Source organism: Nansenia antarctica (genome assembly GCF_963989245.1).
Source record: "Nansenia antarctica genome assembly, chromosome: 14".
In the NCBI taxonomy this organism is placed as follows: domain Eukaryota; kingdom Metazoa; phylum Chordata; class Actinopteri; order Argentiniformes; family Microstomatidae; genus Nansenia; species Nansenia antarctica.
This window is the reverse complement of record NC_137684.1, coordinates 22,832,474-22,852,303: the sequence shown is the minus strand read 5'-3', so window position 1 is coordinate 22,852,303 and position 19,830 is coordinate 22,832,474. Positions and strand designations below refer to the sequence as shown.

At 50.6% G+C, this 19,830-nt stretch overlaps 1 protein-coding gene across 1 annotated transcript in view; it reads right to left on the bottom strand.

The window, feature by feature from the left end:
* hipk2 (homeodomain interacting protein kinase 2) overlaps positions 1-19,575 on the bottom strand; it is a gene marked incomplete at its 3' end in the record, with an annotated part of 27,160 nt that extends 7,585 nt beyond the window's left edge. The window contains exons 1-7 of the mRNA XM_080544982.1: positions 19,456-19,575; positions 17,888-18,007; positions 15,475-15,561; positions 9,809-9,993; positions 9,493-9,655; positions 5,648-5,876; positions 3,643-3,764 (exon numbers count right to left, since the gene is read on the bottom strand). Of these exons, the coding sequence (XP_080401108.1) occupies positions 3,643-3,764; positions 5,648-5,876; positions 9,493-9,655; positions 9,809-9,993; positions 15,475-15,561; positions 17,888-18,007; positions 19,456-19,533 (984 nt within the window). The 5' untranslated portion in view covers positions 19,534-19,575. The remainder of the gene's footprint in view (positions 1-3,642; positions 3,765-5,647; positions 5,877-9,492; positions 9,656-9,808; positions 9,994-15,474; positions 15,562-17,887; positions 18,008-19,455) is intronic.
* Positions 19,576-19,830: the final 255 nt, after the last annotated feature.

Sequence of the window (19,830 nt, the reverse complement as noted above, 5' to 3'; positions counted from 1 at the left end):
TGTGTGTCTGTGTGTGTGTGCGTGCGTGTGTGTGCCTGCCCTGCATGCAACAACGTGTATCTCTGCAACCCTAATAGTGTGTGTGTGTGTGTGTGTGTGTGCGTGTGTGTGTATGTGTGTGTGTGTGTGTGTGTGTGCGTGTGTGTGTGTGTCTGTGTGTGTGTGTGTCTGTGTGTGTGAGTGTGTGTGCCTGCCCTGCATGCAAAAACGTGTATCTCTGCAGCCCTAATAGTTTAATGCAGCTCTATTGATCTGCACTTTAATGTAGAGGCTAATGAATTGTTCCTTTAATACCATTTGCCCATCTATTTACATCAGCATCAGTATGTGTCGGAGCACACCCACACACACACACACACACACACACACACACACACACACACACACACACACACACACACACACACACACACACACACACACAGATAAAGAGAGCACAAAGGACAAGCTCACTCAGAACAGCTCATGCAGTATACTTAAGATGTTTTCATCTCCGTGGCTGTTTTGGCTCAACCCTGCTGTTATATTCTTACTGGTAAATAAAGCTGTGTGCAGATCTTAGCGGCGTATGACTCCCAGGCTTGTGGGAGTGGTGGAATTGTTTTGTTTGAAGTAACTCAGAGCCGATGATTAAGTCCAAACACAAACAGTCCACGTGGGAGGTGACGGTGAGGTCACCGCAACAGGCCGTCGCTGTCGACCGCAGGGCGGGTGACACACCGACACACCGGAAAGGTCCTGCGCACTCCACTCAGGACGCTCTCTTCTACGTTTAAACGTCACGTTGCGCACTCCTTTTATCAGCAAGCCAGAGCGGCGCGTTAAGAGGCGCTCTCTATCTCTCCCTCCTCCGTCCTGCTCCCTCCATTCCCTGGCACTCTGCATTCCTCCCCTTTCGCCGGGCGTCTGTGTTGTGTAATCGGCCTGTCTGTCTGCCTCTGAAACGGTAACCCAGTTAGGGCGCCTTTTTTTTCTCCCCCCTTTCTTCTCAGGGCCATCGGCGCTGCGGCCCTCTCTCCCCACCCTCCCACCCCTCTCTCTCTCTCCCCACCCTCCCCACCCCCTCTCTCTCCCCACCCTCCCCACCCCTCTCTCTCTCCCCACCCTCCCACCACCCCTCTCTCTCCCCACCCTCCCCAGCCCTCTCTCCCCCCCCACCCTCCCACCCCTCTCTCTCTCCCCACCCTCCCACCCCTCTCTCTCTCCCCACCCTCCCACCCCTCTCTCTCTCCCCACCCTCCCACCCCCTCTCTCTCTCCCCACCCTCCCCACCCCCTCTCTCTCCCCACCCTCCCCACCCCTCTCTCTCTCTCCCCACCCTCCCCACCCCCTCTCTCTCCCCACCCTCCCCACCCCTCTCTCTCTCCCCACCCTCCCACCACCCCTCTCTCTCCCCACCCTCCCACCCCTCTCTCTCTCCCCACCCTCCCACCCCTCTCTCTCTCCCCACCCTCCCCACCCCTCTCTCTCTCCCCACCCTCCCACCACCCCTCTCTCTCTCCCCACCCTCCCCACCCCTCTCTCTCCCCCCACCCTCCCACCCCTCTCTCTCTCCCCACCCTCCCCACCCCTCTCTCTCTCCCCACCCTCCCCACCCTCTCTCTCTCCCCAGCCTCCCCACCCCTCTCTCTCTCCCCAGCCTCCCCACCCACCCTCCCACCCCCTCTCTCTCTCTCCCCGGGTGAAAAACCTTTGTCACCTCAGGGCTCTGAAAGCCCCGGCTCTCACTCCCCAATTGTTTCCACATTTTCTGCATTCCTGCTCCAGATAAAGGTCCTGCCTGGCTGCCTGGCTGCCTGGCTGGCCGGCGCGCTGGGGCCTCCTCTTCCTCCACACGGCCCCTCTCTCTCTCTCTCTCTCTCCTCTCTACAGATACCCAGAGAACAGAGCTGAGCCTGGGCCAGAGGTGGGCACGGGGGGGGGGCTCCGCTCCTCCTCCTCCTTCTCCTCCACATGGCCCCTCTCTGCTCTAAGGACACCCAGAGAACAGAGCTGAGCCTGGGCTGAGGGTGGAGTGGGGGGCGGGGGGGGTGGGGGGGGTGAGCCTGGGGGGGGTGGGCAAGAAGACGGGCGGCCGCCTCCCCCTTCCACATGGCCCCTCTCTCTCTTTCCCCCCGCCCCCTCACTCTACAAATACCCAGAGAAGGGAGAGGGAAGCCTGGGGGGCTGTTGGTGGGCTGAGTCTGGGTCAGGGTGGGCTGTTAGAGAGCCCTGCGCGGCCTGGAGGCTAAACCCAAGTACACCAGACCTCCCAGTCAGAGCAGAGGGATTGGGATACTGCACACCCCGTTATTACATGTTGCTGCTCTACAAACCAGGGCCTGTGGAAACCGCATGCTTTCTTAACTACAGGCTGCCTGGAGGGGGTCGTTTACACAAGCTACTCGCAGAACAGACCGGGCGCGTGAATACGAGTGCGCTTCGTGACACAACGGCGGGTACTCTTGCACAACGTATATTCTACTTCTACTTTAGTAAATGATTTAGTACATAATGGCATACAGCAGCAGTCAAAACTTTGGACTCTACTTTTGTGTTTTGTGTCCAAACTTTTGACCGGTTACTGTATATGCTTATCAAGTGTGAAAGGCTTTTTCTAGATTGTGGAAAATGTGAATGCTATAGAGAGCATAGGGTGACCTCCTGACCAATTTGGAAGCAAACAAAAACCCCTGCGAGCCTCTTCAAAGCCCTCTCCAAGCCCTCTCCAAATCTCCCACTGTCCTCTGGGGCCTGTAATTTGGAGCGCCTGACTTGGAAGCAGCCCTATAGCTAATCACCATTTGGTTTATCTGACAGATTAGTCTTTCCACAGGAACAAAAAAAAAACACACACACACACACACAAAAAAAACGCACACAGCAAAGCCTGCTGGCTGCTTGATTACCTAGAGATAAGGGAGCACTCCCAACCTCCGGGAATTTTCAGATATTTAAAGCCTCTCATGGAAATTTCCAGAAGGAGAGGTGGTCTTACTTAATGTGTGCAGCAGCAGGCAGCAGGCAGCAGATACAATGCGCTATTATGTTAGCGGAAACTATTGTATGTCAGGTTGTCATGTTGACAGTGTGTGGGCAGTGTCGTGCAGCAAGGTGTGCCGTCAATACGCTGGTATGCGGTTCCACGAGAGGGTATATTAGCCGTTAGCTTCGCCTGTCTTAGCGAAACCTCTCACAGTGCAAAGCTTCCCCTTGTGTTCATCAGACCGTGGCGGCTCCGGCCTCAGCCTTCAGGAGTGGGAGGACAGACAGACACTACAGATCTGGGCTTTTAATGCACTGAGGCAAAGCAGCTGCCAGGGCGGGCCAGAGTCACCAGCACACACACTGACTCACCTGCCTTGAGAAAAACGACATTGCCATTATGCCGTTTTCCAAAGCAAAAGTGTCTTTTGTGAACGAAAAGAAGCAGTCCTCCTAAGCACATAGCCTCTACAACTGGGGGGGGGGGGGGGCAATTATGTCTAGCCGTCAACAAACAGAATAGGGTGCATTTATAGTCAAACAGCGGAATACAGTTTTGGTATCATTATAAGTACAGAGATTCAATAAGTGGGCCGGTTCGGGACTTGATTGTATTTGATTTGATAGATAAGCGTTTGATTCGATTCTTTTCCATGACAACAGAGTCTCTCTTCCTACCTGCGTCAACAGGCCAGGCTGGATCTGCAGGGGCTGGGCGCCAGGGGCCTGCGTCACTATGGGAACGGCGTTCTCCATCCGCACAGAGTAGCCAGTGTGTTTGGACGGGGACGCCTGGAGCCCTGAGGACGGACAACAGCACACAGAGGACGTCAGGATGTCAACAACAACAACAACAGCAACAACAACAACAGCAACAACAACAACAACAACAGCAACAACAACAACAGCAACAACAACAACAACAGCAACAACAGCAACAACAACAACAACAACAACAACAACGACAGCAATAACAACAACGGCAACACATTCATGTCTCTCACACAAAACAGTCTCACACCGAGAGAAAAAATCTATAAATGACACCATGACTCACAGACAGAAAACAAACAACAGACAGGCTATTGTTTTATACTTGACGTTGGAAATATCAATACTGGTGAAAGAAGCGCTGATGTTTGTACATAACATTATGAATGTATCCAAACCCTGCCGCAGCGCACAATGACTTCTTCATTCAACTTCTAAAACCAAATGGTAGTCATGGCAATGAAAATAAAGTCTCCTCATACCCCGCTCGCTAGTCTAATAGTGGACATTGTTATCTGCCATTCCACAGAAATGTCAAACAAGAGTGTTGTGTGCCTTTCAGCCATAACCAATCAGACAAAAGCATCAATCAAAGATATTAACATTCCTTTCAAATGATTACCTCATCAACTTATCTGAGCATCTCTCTTGCTATGTTAAGACTTATGTCATTGCCTTGGGGGGGGGTCAGCCCTAACAAAAGACCTACAGTGCAGAGCAGAGCAGAGCCAGCACCCAGCTTTGACGAGGCCTTCTCTCCTGGAGGGAGATCCACAGTGCCAGTACTGACACTGAAAGGGCTTCCCATAGCTGACTGAGTCTGGGCCCAAGACTAGACCTGACCAAGAGTAACATACACTATTTACACTGCCATATACTTCAGTAAGTATTCGCCGGCCTGGAATTATTCCACATGTTCTTGCATTACAACCAAACTTCAATCAATCAATTGAAGAAAAGAAAAAAAGAAAAGCAGACATTTCCTTGAGTCAATAATTCACCCCCTTAGTTATGACGCCTCATAGGCTCATAAAACGAATGCTCAAATGAAAACATTTATTCAGCAAGTTACTCAATAAGTTGAATTGAGTCCATCTGAGCACAAGAATAATAGTTCATGTGATTTCGGAATGAATATCTTTGTTTTTATAGGGTCTCTGATTTGCATAGGAATCAATTACACACTGTGTGGATCTAACACATGCAATTCAGTTTCCACACCAACCCATGTGTGAAAAAGAATCAAGAGGAAATTATGAAATGTGGCAAGTTGTTAGTGACAGCCTAATCCACACAGTGTGTAATTGATCGCAAGTCAGAGACTCTATAAAAACTAAATATTAATTCCAAAATCACATTAACTATTATCCTTACACTGAGATGGACTCAATTCAAGAAAAATTCAATTATTGAAGAAATGCTTGCAATTGGGCAAATTGTAGGATTGCCATAGGCGGTGAATACCTATTGACTCAAGACATTTTTAATTAATTTGTAACTTTTTAAATAATTTCTTTTTTTTAAATTGAAAATATGGGGTATTTTATGTAAATCAGTGACAAAAAATATCTGAATTAAATCTATTTTAAAGTATGGTTGTAATGAAATGTGGAAAAGGGAGGGGGTGAATACTTATTGAAGGCACAGTAGATCTCTTGAGTGGACGGGTGATCCCATTAGATTAAAAATCACTTTACCCAAGGACAACTGTTCCAGGACAACGGCAGCAAACAGACACATTGGTAACACACATACAACAACCATCACACACGGAGAGGCCTTATTCATCCTATAGAGGCAAACCTCTTTGAAAGGAAAGGACACCTGTTCCAAGATGGCCACTGCAGACACTGACTACAAAGCAGCACAACATAAAAACAAAACAAGCCATCGTGTCGTGGTGAACTCTGACCTTGGAAGCCAGGTGGGCAGACGATGAGAGCCTGCTGGAAGGGGTCCGGGCGGGCGGCGCAGAGCTGGGGGGGCACGGGCTGCAGGGGCTGCATGCTCCTCTGGGCCACGGCGGCCATGGAGGCCGCGGAGGGCTGGTAGAGTGCAGACTGGTAGTTCAGTATGGAGACGTCGGGGTTGGCGAGGGAAAGGGTGGCACTGGTGGTGGAGGAGGGAGCCAGGCTGGTGCCCTAAGAGATTGATGGCATCAAACAAACAAAAAACCATGAGGGGGGAGAGGGTTGGGTCGGGTGGCGGGGGTGGGGAGAGGAGAGGAGAGGGAAGGGGGGAGGGGGGAGAGGGGTTATGAGGGTTGGTGGCGTGGGAGGAAAGGCGCTATCATAACAACACAACAATAATGCCACTTGATTATTCATTACCGATGCGTCTGATTACACGACGATGCATTAAACATTCAAATTAGATTCCAAGATGAGAACAAATTTAGGGACGTTTAGATAACCGAAGCTAAGCGTGATGTTTCCCTGAATACAGTCAGGCAGCACTGCGTTGGAGGGCAGAGAGACACGGAGAGACACAGAGTGAGATGGATGCAAATGTCTCCCCCCTGCTCCTTACCCCCCCGCCCCAGAGGAAATAAAGAACTAAATAGGAGCAGGGTAGATGGTGAGAAGAGGGGAGAGAGAGAGAGAGTGTGTGTGTGTGTGTGTGTGTGTGTGTGTGTGTGCGGCGCGCCTGCGTGTGTGTGTGTACATCCTTCCATCCATTAAGCACCTAGTATTGAATTGAGCGTGTGATTACATACTGTACATTGAACTACAGACGCTCATTGCTCCCCAGAAGGCCCTGGTGTGTGAATATAGATCCTCTTTCTATGTACACAGCACCAGCAAATGTCCCTATTACAAACACCCAGAGGCCCTAATGAAGCGCTGGGTGCGTCACACACACAGCCAGGTTAGAGGAGACGCAGGACTGGGAGCTCTGAGAGAAGAGGGACACACTGACACAGTACCAGGGTTGCCAGACGGGATTGACAATTTCCAGCCCAACCAGTCTAAAAGCCGCCGAATCCACCCGTCCAGTGTGATCAAAAGTAGCCCAATCTGGCAACACTGACACAGTACACCGCCTCACCACCACCAGTGTGTTTTCCTTTCTCTCCCTCTGGCTAGAGTTTCTCAACACACATACGTATATCTGTCAGGACCTAGCACTTGAGGTAGGAAATGATTTAAACCGATCCGATCGAGCCCGAACAGAGACCGTCCCACTCGAGTAGTGGATTCCAAAGCAGAAGAATGAGGACGGTTCACACGTTCACGCTTTTCGACTTGAAATGTTTGCACGTAGCGATGTTCCGTTGACATTTTCTGGCATTTTCATCCGAGGCGTCTTACAACAAATACATGTTGTCTAAGTAAGTGAATCATCTATCCATCAGTCATAGCAAGAAAATCTATGCTTAGGGCCAGGGGGGCATTGGCAAGTCATAAAGCTAGAAGAAGGAAGAAGAATTATTTATTTTTTATTCCTTTCTTTTCCAGTAGAGAAACTGTGCAGGAGGAGTCCGCGGGGCAGTCTGACATTTGGTGTCAAGGTTTCTTTATTATCTCGGCTCTGCCACATTCCTATCTCTGACAGTGGCCATATTTCAGATCTGTTGAGACACTTCGTAAATATGTCGTCCAGCCAAACTGCATATGGAGACCATAAATGAGACATGAGTAATGTCTTAGGTAACCGTGGTGCACCCAGGATAGTCTTGGTACAACCAGGAGAGTCTTGGTACACCCAGGAGAGTCTTGGTACACCCGGGATAGTCTTGGTAGACCCAGGAGAGTCTTGGTACACCCAGGATAGCTAGGAACAAACGCTCCTAAAGAGAAGCAGTGAGCTGAGCTCTTACTCACATCACATTCTGTTCTACAACACCCTCTCTAATTAAAGCCTTTTCATTAAGCTTGCGTGGGGGAAAAATTGGGAGACGGCACATTCATTTTTCATTTGCAGTCTTTAGCGTGCTCGACGAGCACCAGGGGAGAAAGTTAATCAATACGCCGCTGCGGCATTCATCATACACAACACACCACAACACGGCCCGCGAATAACGACACGGAAAAAACTACGAAGAAAAAAAAAGAAAAGTTTCATATCTGCTGAATAAATCACTTCCTTGGTTCCGTCCGTATCGCCCTGATACCGCGGCAGGCAGAGGACAAGCTGGGAAAACGTTAATCCGTTTTTACATCGCAGACGGCGCAGTTTGAGCTTTGCCGCATCGCTCGACACACACCGCCGCACAGTGTGGGGTGGTGTCGTGTGTGTCGATATCATTCGTGATAAAGAACACGGTTTAATAGAAGAAAAAGGAGAAGAAGAAGGAGAAGAAGAAGAAGAAAAATGGCTGGAATTTCTAATTCAGCACTAATCTGAACGGAACTTTACATGCAGACGCTTCGGTGATTCCGGTGGGGAAGCGGAAAGTCAGCTGTTTAATGCCCTACAGTGGAGCTGGATGAAAACCTTGAAGCACCAAAGGCAGAAGCCAGGAAAACAGGAGGAGGAGGAGGTGGAGGAGGAGGAGAGGAAACCTGGCAGAGGAGTTCCTGAGGCCTGAAAGGGCTAAAATGCAAGGCAAGCAGGAAGTATAGGTTGTCATGCTTCTAATCAGCAGTTTGTGACAGCCCCTCTGGGCCTAAGGCACAGACACCTAGCCTGGCCGCTCCGGAATAGGGCTGCTTTAGCAATTCAGGAGGGAGTTTATCTCCTAGTCAATGTATTCCTTCCTCCATCTGCCGTGACACGGGGGTAGCGTTATTGCGAACCTAGGAGGATTTTGTGGATTGGACAGGAAATACACACCGACTGTGCCTTACGGTGGCGAGAGTACGTTTCTAGATGCATTTGTTACAGTTAAGGGTCATATACTGTAAATAAGTCTATTGGTCCATGTTTATATGTTTATAAAAAGTACACCGTTCCATGCTAACTAACTCCCCCCTGTCTATATACCCCTCTGTGAATAGGCCATATAGTGTATAGAAGTATAGAAGTTCACATAATAGATACATTCTCAGATGTCTACCGATCACTTACTCATCCCCCTATTTATATCCCCCCTATTTACGTCTATTCATGTCTCGTTCTTGTTTTTATTATTATCGTAGGACTGTGTTTGTTTGTTAGCACCTAGGGTTTGCATTTAAATTTTGTTGTACCTGTTACAATGACAATAAAGACCATTCATTCATTCTTTCATTAAGGAGGCAGTCGTGTGCGGTGGCGCATCAGGGTGACCAGTCCACACTTCCTCTAATGTACAGTATTAGGCTAGGTCAGTGATACTCCATCCTTTTAGAATTTATTTTTATTGAACCTTTATTTCTACAGGTTGGTCTCATTGAGATCAAATCTCTTTTCCAGTCCTAGTCCTGTAGAACGGCAAAGAGTCTACGTTTTGTTTCCGAGCCTAGTGCTGTTACGACCTGCTAGAACTAATCAACGGATGTTCAAAACCGTGATTCGCTGGATCAGGTGTGTCACTGCTGAGCTGGAGCAAAGAGCTCTTCAGGACCAGGAGTGAGGCTCACAGGGCTAGTGAGTTATAACACTGACCTGGTTGTACATAGGAACAGTGATAGACTGGTGAGTTATAATACTGACCTGGTTGTACATAGGAACAGTGATAGACTAGTGAGTTATAACACTGACCTGGTTGTACATAGGAACAGTGATAGACTAGTGAGTTATAACACTGACCTGGTTGTACATAGACTAGTGAGTTCTAATACTGACCTGGTTGTACATAGGAACAGTGATAGACTAGTGAGTTATAATACTGACCTGGCTGTGCACAGTGTTGAGCTGGTTGTTGAAGGTCATGGTGAGGTTGGTGGACGTGGTGGGGGCCACGTGGGTGATGAAGGGCGTCTTGCTCTGGTTCACCATGTCATACATGTTCACACGCCGCTTACAGGTCTCCATGTTCTGGAAACAGGACTTGACACTGGAGAGGGGGGGAGGGAGGGGGGGCAGAGAGAGAGAGAGAGAGAGAGAGAGAGAGAGAATAATGAGTATGAGTATGTCTATTTCGATTTTGTTCAGCATTTATCCAAAACCCAGTTATTAAACCGGGTGGTGAGAGTCTCTCCCAACGTACTGTGCGCTGTGAGGGAAGTCGAGAAGGTGCGTCATGGTTACGAAAGGGTGGTTGAGGGTTTCGATCGGGGTGATCCTCTTGTCCGCGTCGATCGTCAACATCCTCGTCAGCAAGTCGATGAACTCTCTCCTGTCCGCCTTCTCCGCCAGCATGTCAGTTCCCTCCAAATCCGACATATTATTCACCTGCACACACACACACACGCACACAAACACACACACACACACACACACACACACACACACACACACACACACACTCTCGATATCAGCATTTCAATGTCCAGAGAAGTACTCTACTCTCACAGACCTTAAAGAGTTGATTGGGAATTAAAAGGGGGGGGGGGGGGGGGGGGGGGGGGTTGGGGTGGCAACTGTTGCTGTAGACGACAGAAAGAAAACAGGGTTTTTTTCCCATAGAGGAGGCTATTAATAACCACACAAGGCTCTTCAGTTGGGGGTGTCAACACGCATGTCACAGAGCACAGTGATAACCTTGCACCTGACTGGCATTACAAACATTGACACTGGTATTCATAGCCAACGGCCGAGCCGCTCGAAAACATTCGCTGGCGCCGTACCTGAGATTTTTATCTCCCCCGAAAAGTGAAAATAAACGGGGGAAAAATTAACCCGATACATGTTGCTGTCGGCTTACTAAAGCCGTTTCACAAAGGACACCTTTTTCTGAGCGCCTCCCAAGCTGATATAAGACAACTTTACTGAAATACTCTCTGGGGGGAGGGGGGGGGGCAGGGGGGCTCTCTTCTGGGAACCTGCTTTGGAACATAATGTTGGTTCATCTGTGTTAAACATTCCAGGCTGAGGTTTTTGGAGAAATACTGGGCACAACAGCAGAATTCTCCTTGCGGTGCGGAGCTAGCTAGCTGCTAGCTAGGAGGGATGGACTAGTTAGGCAGTGGCTGGGATTCCTGAGCAGCCAGTCACTTCAGTAGCATGTATGAGGTAGGGGGGGACAGGGACAGGGACAGGGACAGGGACAGGGACAGGGACAGGGACAGGGACAGGGACAGGGAGATAGAGAGGGAGAGGGACAATGACAGGGAGAGGGAGAGGGACAGGGACAGGGAGGGAGAGACAGGGAGGGAGAGAGAGAGAGACAGGGACAGGGACAGGGACAGAGACAGGGAGAGAGAGACAGGGACAGGGAGGGAGAGACAGGGACAGGGACAGGGACAGAGACAGGGACAGGGACAGGGAGAGGGAGAGAGAGACAGGGACGGAGAGGGAGAGAGAGACAGGGACAGGGAGATAGAGAGGGAGAGGGACAATGACAGGGAGAGGGAGAGGGAGAGAGAGAGACAGGGACAGGGAGGGAGAGACAGGGAGGGAGAGAGAGAGAGACAGGGACAGGGAGAGAGAGACAGGGAGAGGGAGACAGATACAGGGAGGGGGAGAGAGAGACAGGGACAGGGAGGGAGAGAGAGAGAGACAGATACAGGGAGGGGGAGAGAGAGACAGGGACAGGGAGGGAGAGAGAGACAGGGACAGGGAGAGAGATACAGGGAGGGGGAGAGAGAGACAGGGACAGGGAGGGAGAGAGAGAGAGACAGGGACAGGGAGAGAGATACAGGGAGGGGGAGAGAGAGACAGGGACAGGGAGAGAGACACAGGGAGGGGGAGAGAGAGACAGGGACAGGGAGGGGGAGAGAGAGACAGGGAGGGGGAGAGAGAGAGACAGGGACAGGGAGGGGGAGAGAGAGACAGGGAGGGGGAGAGAGAGACAGGGAGGGGGAGAGGGAGAGAGAGACAGGGACAGGGACAATGACAGGGACAGGGACAGAAAGAGGAGGGCAAGATGAAGACAGATGAAGTTAAGGGCTGGGAGGTGGGAGGTGGGCCGAGCCACAGCCTTCAGAGGCGCGGGGCAGGCAGGGTTGTTTATTAGGATTGCCATGCAGAGATAGCGGGTAGTGTTTTTTTTCTCATAAAAGACACAGCGCTTATCTATAGCCCTGCTCCAGGGGCTATCTGATGTGCTGCCAGTCAACCAATCTGAATCAATTCCCTTCCCTATGCAGGTTATTCAGGCTCCGTCACCGTGCCCCCCCATCCCCCCTCCTCTCTCTCTCTCTCTCTCTCTCTGCTCGCCATCTCTCTACGCAGCGTGATAAAGGAAATAATCTCCGGAATGAGGTGAGGAAATAATCACCCTGTCCTCTGGCGGAGGAGAAGATGACTTTGGGAAAAATAAACTCGGCTCGGATTTGCAAAACCGCGTGGTCGTCTCGGGGTGTCTTAGGGACACGTATAGACACAGGGGTGACATGTGTACAGGTGTTCTAGAGTCATCATCAAGAGAACTGTTGATGCACGTATACCAGACCAGCACCTTACTAGACACCCGAAGCATCAACTGGTCACTACCGATGTTCAGCAACCGCTAGCGTGACGGACATGACACGGCAGGAGTGGACTATTAAAGGCCCAAAAGGGGGCGCTTAGGTGGTGGAGTGGGTTAAGCGTCGACCACGTCACCGCAGGGTTCCCGGTTCGATGGACGTGTCCTGCTTGTCATCCCTTCTCTCTCTCTCACCTGTCCTTCCTGTCATAATCTATACAGTCTCTAAAATGAAAAATACGAGTGGGACTGCCCCACTCAGAAAAAAAAGGCCCAAAAGGAGATGGTCAGGGATGGACAGTCAAGTGTCGTGCCGTACAAAACACATGCTCTTTATCTCCCCATGTCACAGACAAATGTATAATCCTCAAACAATTTTCCGTATACCGTTCCACTGGTATCGAGATACTGGTACCCGGTATGGGGTTAATGGGTACTTTCTGGCACTTTCCTCAAAGATCTCTATAACACAAACTGCCTGGTAACAAACCGGCATCAAATTGTCCCGAGTCGTGCGCGTTTCGAATTCACTCGAATTCATTCGTTGATGACGGTTTACGATGAGGTATGCCCCTTTCCACATTTTGATTAGAGTCAGTCAAACGCCTCGTACGTTTTGTTCTGTAAAAATAACATGCAAACCCCCCCCCCCCCCGAAGACTCCGGAGGCCAGTGTGGGTACGGAGTACGGAGGCCAGTGTGGTGGATGTATTTGCATGTCAATGGCCACGTGCTGCCATCTGGTCTCTGAGGTGTGGGTGGTAATAGTGACACGGCAGAACACAAGGACAGGACAGGACAGGACAGGACAGGACAGGACAGGACAGGACAGGACAGGACAGGACAGGACAGGACAGGACAGGACAGGACGGGACGGGACGGGACAGGACAGGACGGGACAGGACAGGAGGAGGGGGGAAATATACATGAAAGACCCTGATGATCCCCCCCCTGCCCCCCCACCACCCTATTTTAGCACATCAGGCTTAAATGTAGGACGAGGGCGGAAGGAATGAAGGAAGGAAGGAAGGAAGGAAAATCACTATCATATAATACCCTGGAAGATCTGCAGTGTCGTTTAGGAGAAAGTGTGTGTGTGTGTGTGTGTGTGTGTGCGGGGGAGGGAGGTATCATGAGTGGAACTAAAGGTGACAGGCTGGCCTTCCTGCCACAGCTTCGACAGCAGCTCTAGAACAGAGTCAGACTCGGACTTCTAAAGTGCTGTCCTGTAGATAAGTCAGTGGATAATATACTGCTGCCCAGCTGTCTCGTCCTCCCTCTGCCTAATCCTCTGGCGCGCTCCTGTCCTTCAGCTGGTCCTCGCTAGGAAATCAAAGGGCTTCTCCAGAGCAGAACCTCAGTCAGCACCAGGGAGGGGAGGGGGACATCCATCTCTTCATGGGCAGACATCCTGGCATTCAGGCAAGGCCCTCTCTCTCTCTCTCTCTCTCTCTCTCTCTCTCCCTGTGTGCTTTCAGCTATCATCCATTATACACATGGAGGCAGATGTCCATGCTGCTAACTTATTTATCTGGCCCCCTTATTCGGAATCAGGGAAAAATAGAAGTCCCCCCCCGACCCCCCCCCCAACCCCCAACCCCCATAAAAACAGGTCCCCTCTCTCTCTCTTTCTCTCTACTGCGTTTCTTTTAGTCAACCTCAGGGACAGGGACCGAGACAGGGACAGGCTGAGGCAGGGAGGGGGGGATGGGGTAGTGACAGCCACAAGCACGGCCAGTGACTCAGGGGAGCCTGGCCTGTGCATGTTGCTTTCATTAGACCACCGACTGTGTGTGTGTGTGTGTGTGCGTGCGTGTGTGTACTAACAATAACTTCCCTCTGCACGCTACAGCAGACAGACAGACAGACAGACAGGCAGGCAGACCCACAGCCCAGGGCATCTCTGGTCACCTCTAATTGTCCCAATCTACATCGGCTGAAGTGAAGACATGTGCAGGACACCACATGAGGTTTTGGGGAAAACCGAAAAGGCTTTCTAGCTCTCTCTGTGTCTCTCCATTCTGCACTCCACTAAACCCCCATCACTTGTAAATATTTCACCTGACAAACGGTCTCACGACCAAGGCGCCAGGTTCTTTCTTTTAATATCCTAGTCTGAAAGAACACGACGATGAGAATAGTGTGACATCTTGAGAGGCCGGTGGAAACATATTGAGGTTTCTGTTATTTAGGGTAAGTCAGTAAGGCTGCAGAACTCGTATGTTTTTTTTTTTTTTTTGGGGGGGGGGGGGGGTTGACACGGGCGACTGTGGAGACACGGTCCTGTCATCGTTATGCGATATGTAAGAGGTGGATGTCAACTTTCCCACGGCAATCACAGTGCGTAAGACGAGTCAATTCGTATGAGACATACTACAGTAATCTGTTCGGTGGCTGTGCCTCTCCACACCGGTGTTATTATGGTATATGAGTCATATCATAATAATAATACATGCCGTTTCGCTGACGCTTTTATCCAAAGTCGACTTACATTCCGGTGAGCGCGTCGGTTTTCAGTATAAACGGTCCCGGCGGGAATCGAACCCACCACCTAAACGTTGTTAGCGCCCTTAGTTCTACCCACTGAGCCGCAGAGCACCACTTCCTTGGTGATATAGCACGTGTTCTCTCTGTTTTAACCAAAGAAATGGATTCCAAGTCCCCACAGGTGTTTCACAGGTGTGAACCTGGCTGCAGTGAGAGCGGCTAATGCTAACCGCTAACCGACCTATAGTCCTACAGAGACGACACGGTCTGGGTCCCACAGACCAGCCCTGCGCTCCGCTAGGATGACGCGTGCGCTAGCTACATGTACCGTGCTACACACACACACACGTATCCAGTTAGGACACGGCCGCAACACTCACCCGAGCTTATATTGAGAAAGCAAACGACACACATCAAATACGCTAACCCAGCTGACCACATGTTCAGCTCCGACGTCTGTCATTTATTAAGACAGACAACCAGTCACCCCCCAACCCCTTCCCTCCCCCGCCCCTCCCCCGCCTCACCCACCCCACCCCCCAGAATAGAGGATGTGAATCGTGAGCCACAGCTGCTTTCGTTTCTGTGTGACTGCATAGTGTAGCGCTTCTGCCTGTGGGGGATGACTGTGTGTGTGTGTGTGTGTGTGTGTGTGTGTGTGTGTGTGTGTGTGTGTGTGTGTGTGTGTGTGTGTGTGTGTGTCTGTGCACGCGTGGTGTGCAGGTGCGGGCCTGCATGTGTGTATATTTACAGTAGTACATACATACATATACACACATGTACACATAGTACATATCTATATCTAAACAGGGGTGTACCTGCGCCATATCATCCAGGCAGTTAAAGATGTATTTCCGGGCCTCCTTCGACTTGATGCCCGTCTCCCCCTCGTGGTCCTCCTGTGTCTGTAGGGGAGAGAGAGAGCAGAAGCAGATGTTCCAGTGAGACCCCCCTCTCTGAAAACACACTACGGTATATTTACATGTTCCTCATTACGGCCCCCCTTGTTTATGTGCGGCAGGACTGGGCTTGTCCTTTCAGCAACACTCCTCTGACTACAGCCTACCAACCCTGGGGTAGCACACACACACTCCTCTGGCTGCCTACCCACGGAGCACGCCTGGGGAGGCTCACGCACACGCACACACACACACACACACACACACACACACACACATGTATGGATGCACTCACACACACACACACACACACACACTCACAAACATGCACACAGAGAAACACACACAAAGACACACACAAAGACACACACACACACACATATGTATGGAGGCACTCACACAGGCACACACACACACACACACAAACATGCACACAGAGAAACACACACAAAGACACACACAAACACATACACACACACACACACACGCCGCTCTCACACACACACACACACACACACACACATGCACACAGAGAAACACACACAAAGACACACATAAAGACACACACAAAGACACACACACATACACACACACACACACACGTATGTATGGAGGCACTCACACACACACACACACACACACACACACACACATCTTATAGGCATACTATATCAGCTTAGGAAAACTACCAGACCAAACAGGTCATGTTACATGTGGTCGTATGTTGACACGGCTCCTGTCCTATGGAAGACACACGGCAGGGTCAACGTCACGCTTCATCGCCATCGTTCTGACGGACAGGTTCACGTGTACGTCTCACTGACGCGTCGACGTGGAAGTAAACCAGTAGGGCGGCTCGTGGCTCGACGTGGGATTTTACACACGCCCAGACAGAGACCGTGGAAAACAGACACGGCCGAGGTGGCGTCACGCCGCGTCTCATCTGCTCACCCTCCTTTGACATGTCTGACATGTGGCTGTACGACACGCCCTGGGACAGGCTGACTGGGCGTTATCTTATGTCCTTACATAAAGGTCGGGGTTGACTCGACTCGCACGAGTCACGTTACTGAATGTCAATGGCTGTATGTCGTGGCGGCGGTGCGTCGTTTCAGTATTGTACGAAGAACAAAGACGTTCGTTTGGGGCTGGGTTACCAAGGAGATCTGATCCATCTGGACAGACAGACAGACAGAAACAGACAGACACAGACAGACACAAACAGACAGACAGACACAGACAGACAGACAGACACAGACAGACAGAGAGACAAACAGACAGACAGACAGACAGACACAGACAGGCAGGCAGACAAGACAGACAGACACACAAACAGACATAGACAGACTGACAAACAGACAAGACACAGACAGACAGACACACAGACAGACATACAGACACACAGACACACAGACAGACACAGACACACAGACAGACACAGACACAGAGAGACAGACAGACAGACACAGACAGACAGACAGACACAGACAGGCAGACATACAGACAGACACAGACAGACAGACATACAGAGATTACAGACAGACACAGACAGACAGAGAGACAGACAAAACAGACAGACATGCCATGAACGTCGCCATGACCAACTGGGTTATGGGTACTGTGTATGCGCTGCGCGTTCAACACCGCAAATGTATCTGGATGCAGACCCCCAGCCTGACACACACAAGTTCCCTCAGAGTTAATGAGGAAAAAATGACTGGGCCGCGATAAACAAGACTCCCTATCGAGTGGCCTACATAGAATGACAGTAGGGGGGGTGGGGGGGGTGTGTGTGTGTGTGGGGGGGGAGTGTAGAGGGAGAGACAACCCCCCCCCCTCCGTGCAGGATTCATCAGGCCCAGTTCCACTTGCCAAATCCTCTCTCACAAATCCATTTTGCTCTCATTAGCCTCGCACTTTGTTAAGAGGCGAGAGCACGGTCTGTCAGCAGTCCACGCAGGGGCCGTGCCATCTACTGATCTACATGTACCGTCTGTCGATGGCTCACCACAGGGCATCCAGAGCCGGACATCGTTGGCTAACACTGGAATGAACAACGCTCCGACTGAAACCTGAGTGCTCCTTGGATGTGTGTGGAAAGTTTGGCTTTAGCCTCCATTGTTAGGATGACTGGACAACCATGGACCATGGTCAGTGTGTGTGTGTGTGTGTGTGTGTGTGTGTGTGTGTGTGTGTGTGTGTGTGTGTGTGTGCGTGAGTGTGTGTGTGTGTGCGTGTGTGTGTGCGAGTGTGTGTGTGTGTGTGTGTGTGTGTCTGTGAGAGCGGCGTGTGTGTGCGTGTGTGTGTGTACGTGTGTGTGTAGTAGACCTACCTTCAGTCTCCACAGTGGGTAAGTAGAGTCGGGGTCTCTGTTGAAGAACCTGGTGGTCTTCGTCCCGGCACTCAGCAGGTACTCGGCCGGCAGCCCCTGTGTCTGAGAGACGTACCGGATCTGGAGGGCGACAGAGAGGGGGGGGGGGGGGGGGGGGGAGAAACACATCAACTCTGCGTTCAGACGCAACCTCTCGACAAAAACATCATTTATTCATCGACGCACACATGCAAAATGAGCCACACTTAATTGGATATTGTGAATTCCGAGGCGGCAATTCGGAGAAGGCGCTCTTAAAAAACGCTACTCTCTCAGGAGTTCGAGAGCCAGTGCTGAGATAAAAAAAAATTTGGGGGGGGTAATTATACGGTAATAATCATATCTTCCAGATAGCCGCACTGCAGCGGAGTAGGCAGAGGGAGCGTTTACGAACCGTACCGCGCCGGATAAGCTAGAGGAATCCACATTAACATTACCCAGGAAATGACAGTGTTCAGGAGGTATGACCAAGGATAGACTAGGACTGCATCCACAGGCTGTTAGTCCTCAAGCATTTGATGAAGAGCGTCAGGAGGACGCTAAACTGTAAACCCGCTGAGTCATGAACAGAGAATGAGGACGGTCAAAAGAGGAGTGGCTGTGGCGCAGGAGGTAGAGCCGGCGTCGAATGATCGCAAGATTGGCAGATCGGTGGTTCGAACCCCGGCTGGCCACATGTTGAGGTGTCCTTGGGTAAGACACTGAACCCCAAGTTGCTCCGAATGAGCAGGCCGGTGCCTTGCATGGTAGCTGCCATTAGTGTGTGAATGGGTGAATGAGAGGCCATTGTAAAGCGCTTTGGAATAAGGCTCTAATATAAGTCAGTCCGTTCTTATTATTTAAAAACGACAATCTAGTAGTCGTGTCATGTCGATGTGGGGTGGCGAACGGTGACCGACTCAAAGACAAGCTCGCTGTTCCAACGTGAGTTTCATCACTCAAGGTCTAGCTCGTACTTTGAAGCGCAGTCCAAAAAGGAAAGGATTATATCTGTGGCTTGCAAATGTTTCAGGACTTGAGGAAAAAAAGAACAGCTCGATTTGTTCTGAGACGGAGCGCTTGCCCAAGGCTTTTCCATAGAGGCTAATCTGACTTTAGGGGGGGGGGGGGGGGGGCGGGGGGGAAGAAAAAAGAGGATGAAGGAGAAGGGGGAAGAGAAAATGTCTTGCTCTGGAGCACAGGAGCGCTGCTAATTGGATGAGAGGCTCAGTGGCGTCTTTTAAAATAAACCAGGGGCTGTACAGGGGGCTGCAGAGGGATGGGGGGGGGCATACCCGTACCATAGGCATACAAAAAATAGTACATTAAGTAACCCATATATCTGTGTTGTAACACTGTAACAATTTCGGATTTTTTTTTTTACTTTCACCATTGAAATAGAATGAGATCTATCTCATCCTTCCATTTCTATTCTCCCATGGAGGTGTCACTAGTTCTCAGTACCCTCTGGTTCCTGGTTGTCATCAATGTATCATTCATATGACATCATATCAAGTCACCCCCCCCCCACCCCAAACCCCCAGTCTTACCTGATCAAACTCTGATGCTCCAGGGTAGAGGGGCCAACCCAGGAACAGCTCAGCGATCACACAGCCTAGGGACCACATGTCTATGGCCTCACAGAAGGGCAAGCCCAAGATGATCTCTGGTGCTCTGTGGACAGAGAGAGAGAGGGAGAGAGAGAGGCGGCAGGGTTAGACAGAGGGCATTCCATCGATTTCATCTATTAAAATAAGGTTAGTCCACACAGTAACAGATGTCACCGTTTCTTTCGAGAGACACAGGCTCCCAACAAGAGAGGCAACGGCACTAGGAGAACACCTTGACCCACCATGGGCAGCTGGGACATTGTTTCTGTAACATACGATTGGATAAGAGAGGTTCCATTTGGGAGGAGTACACCC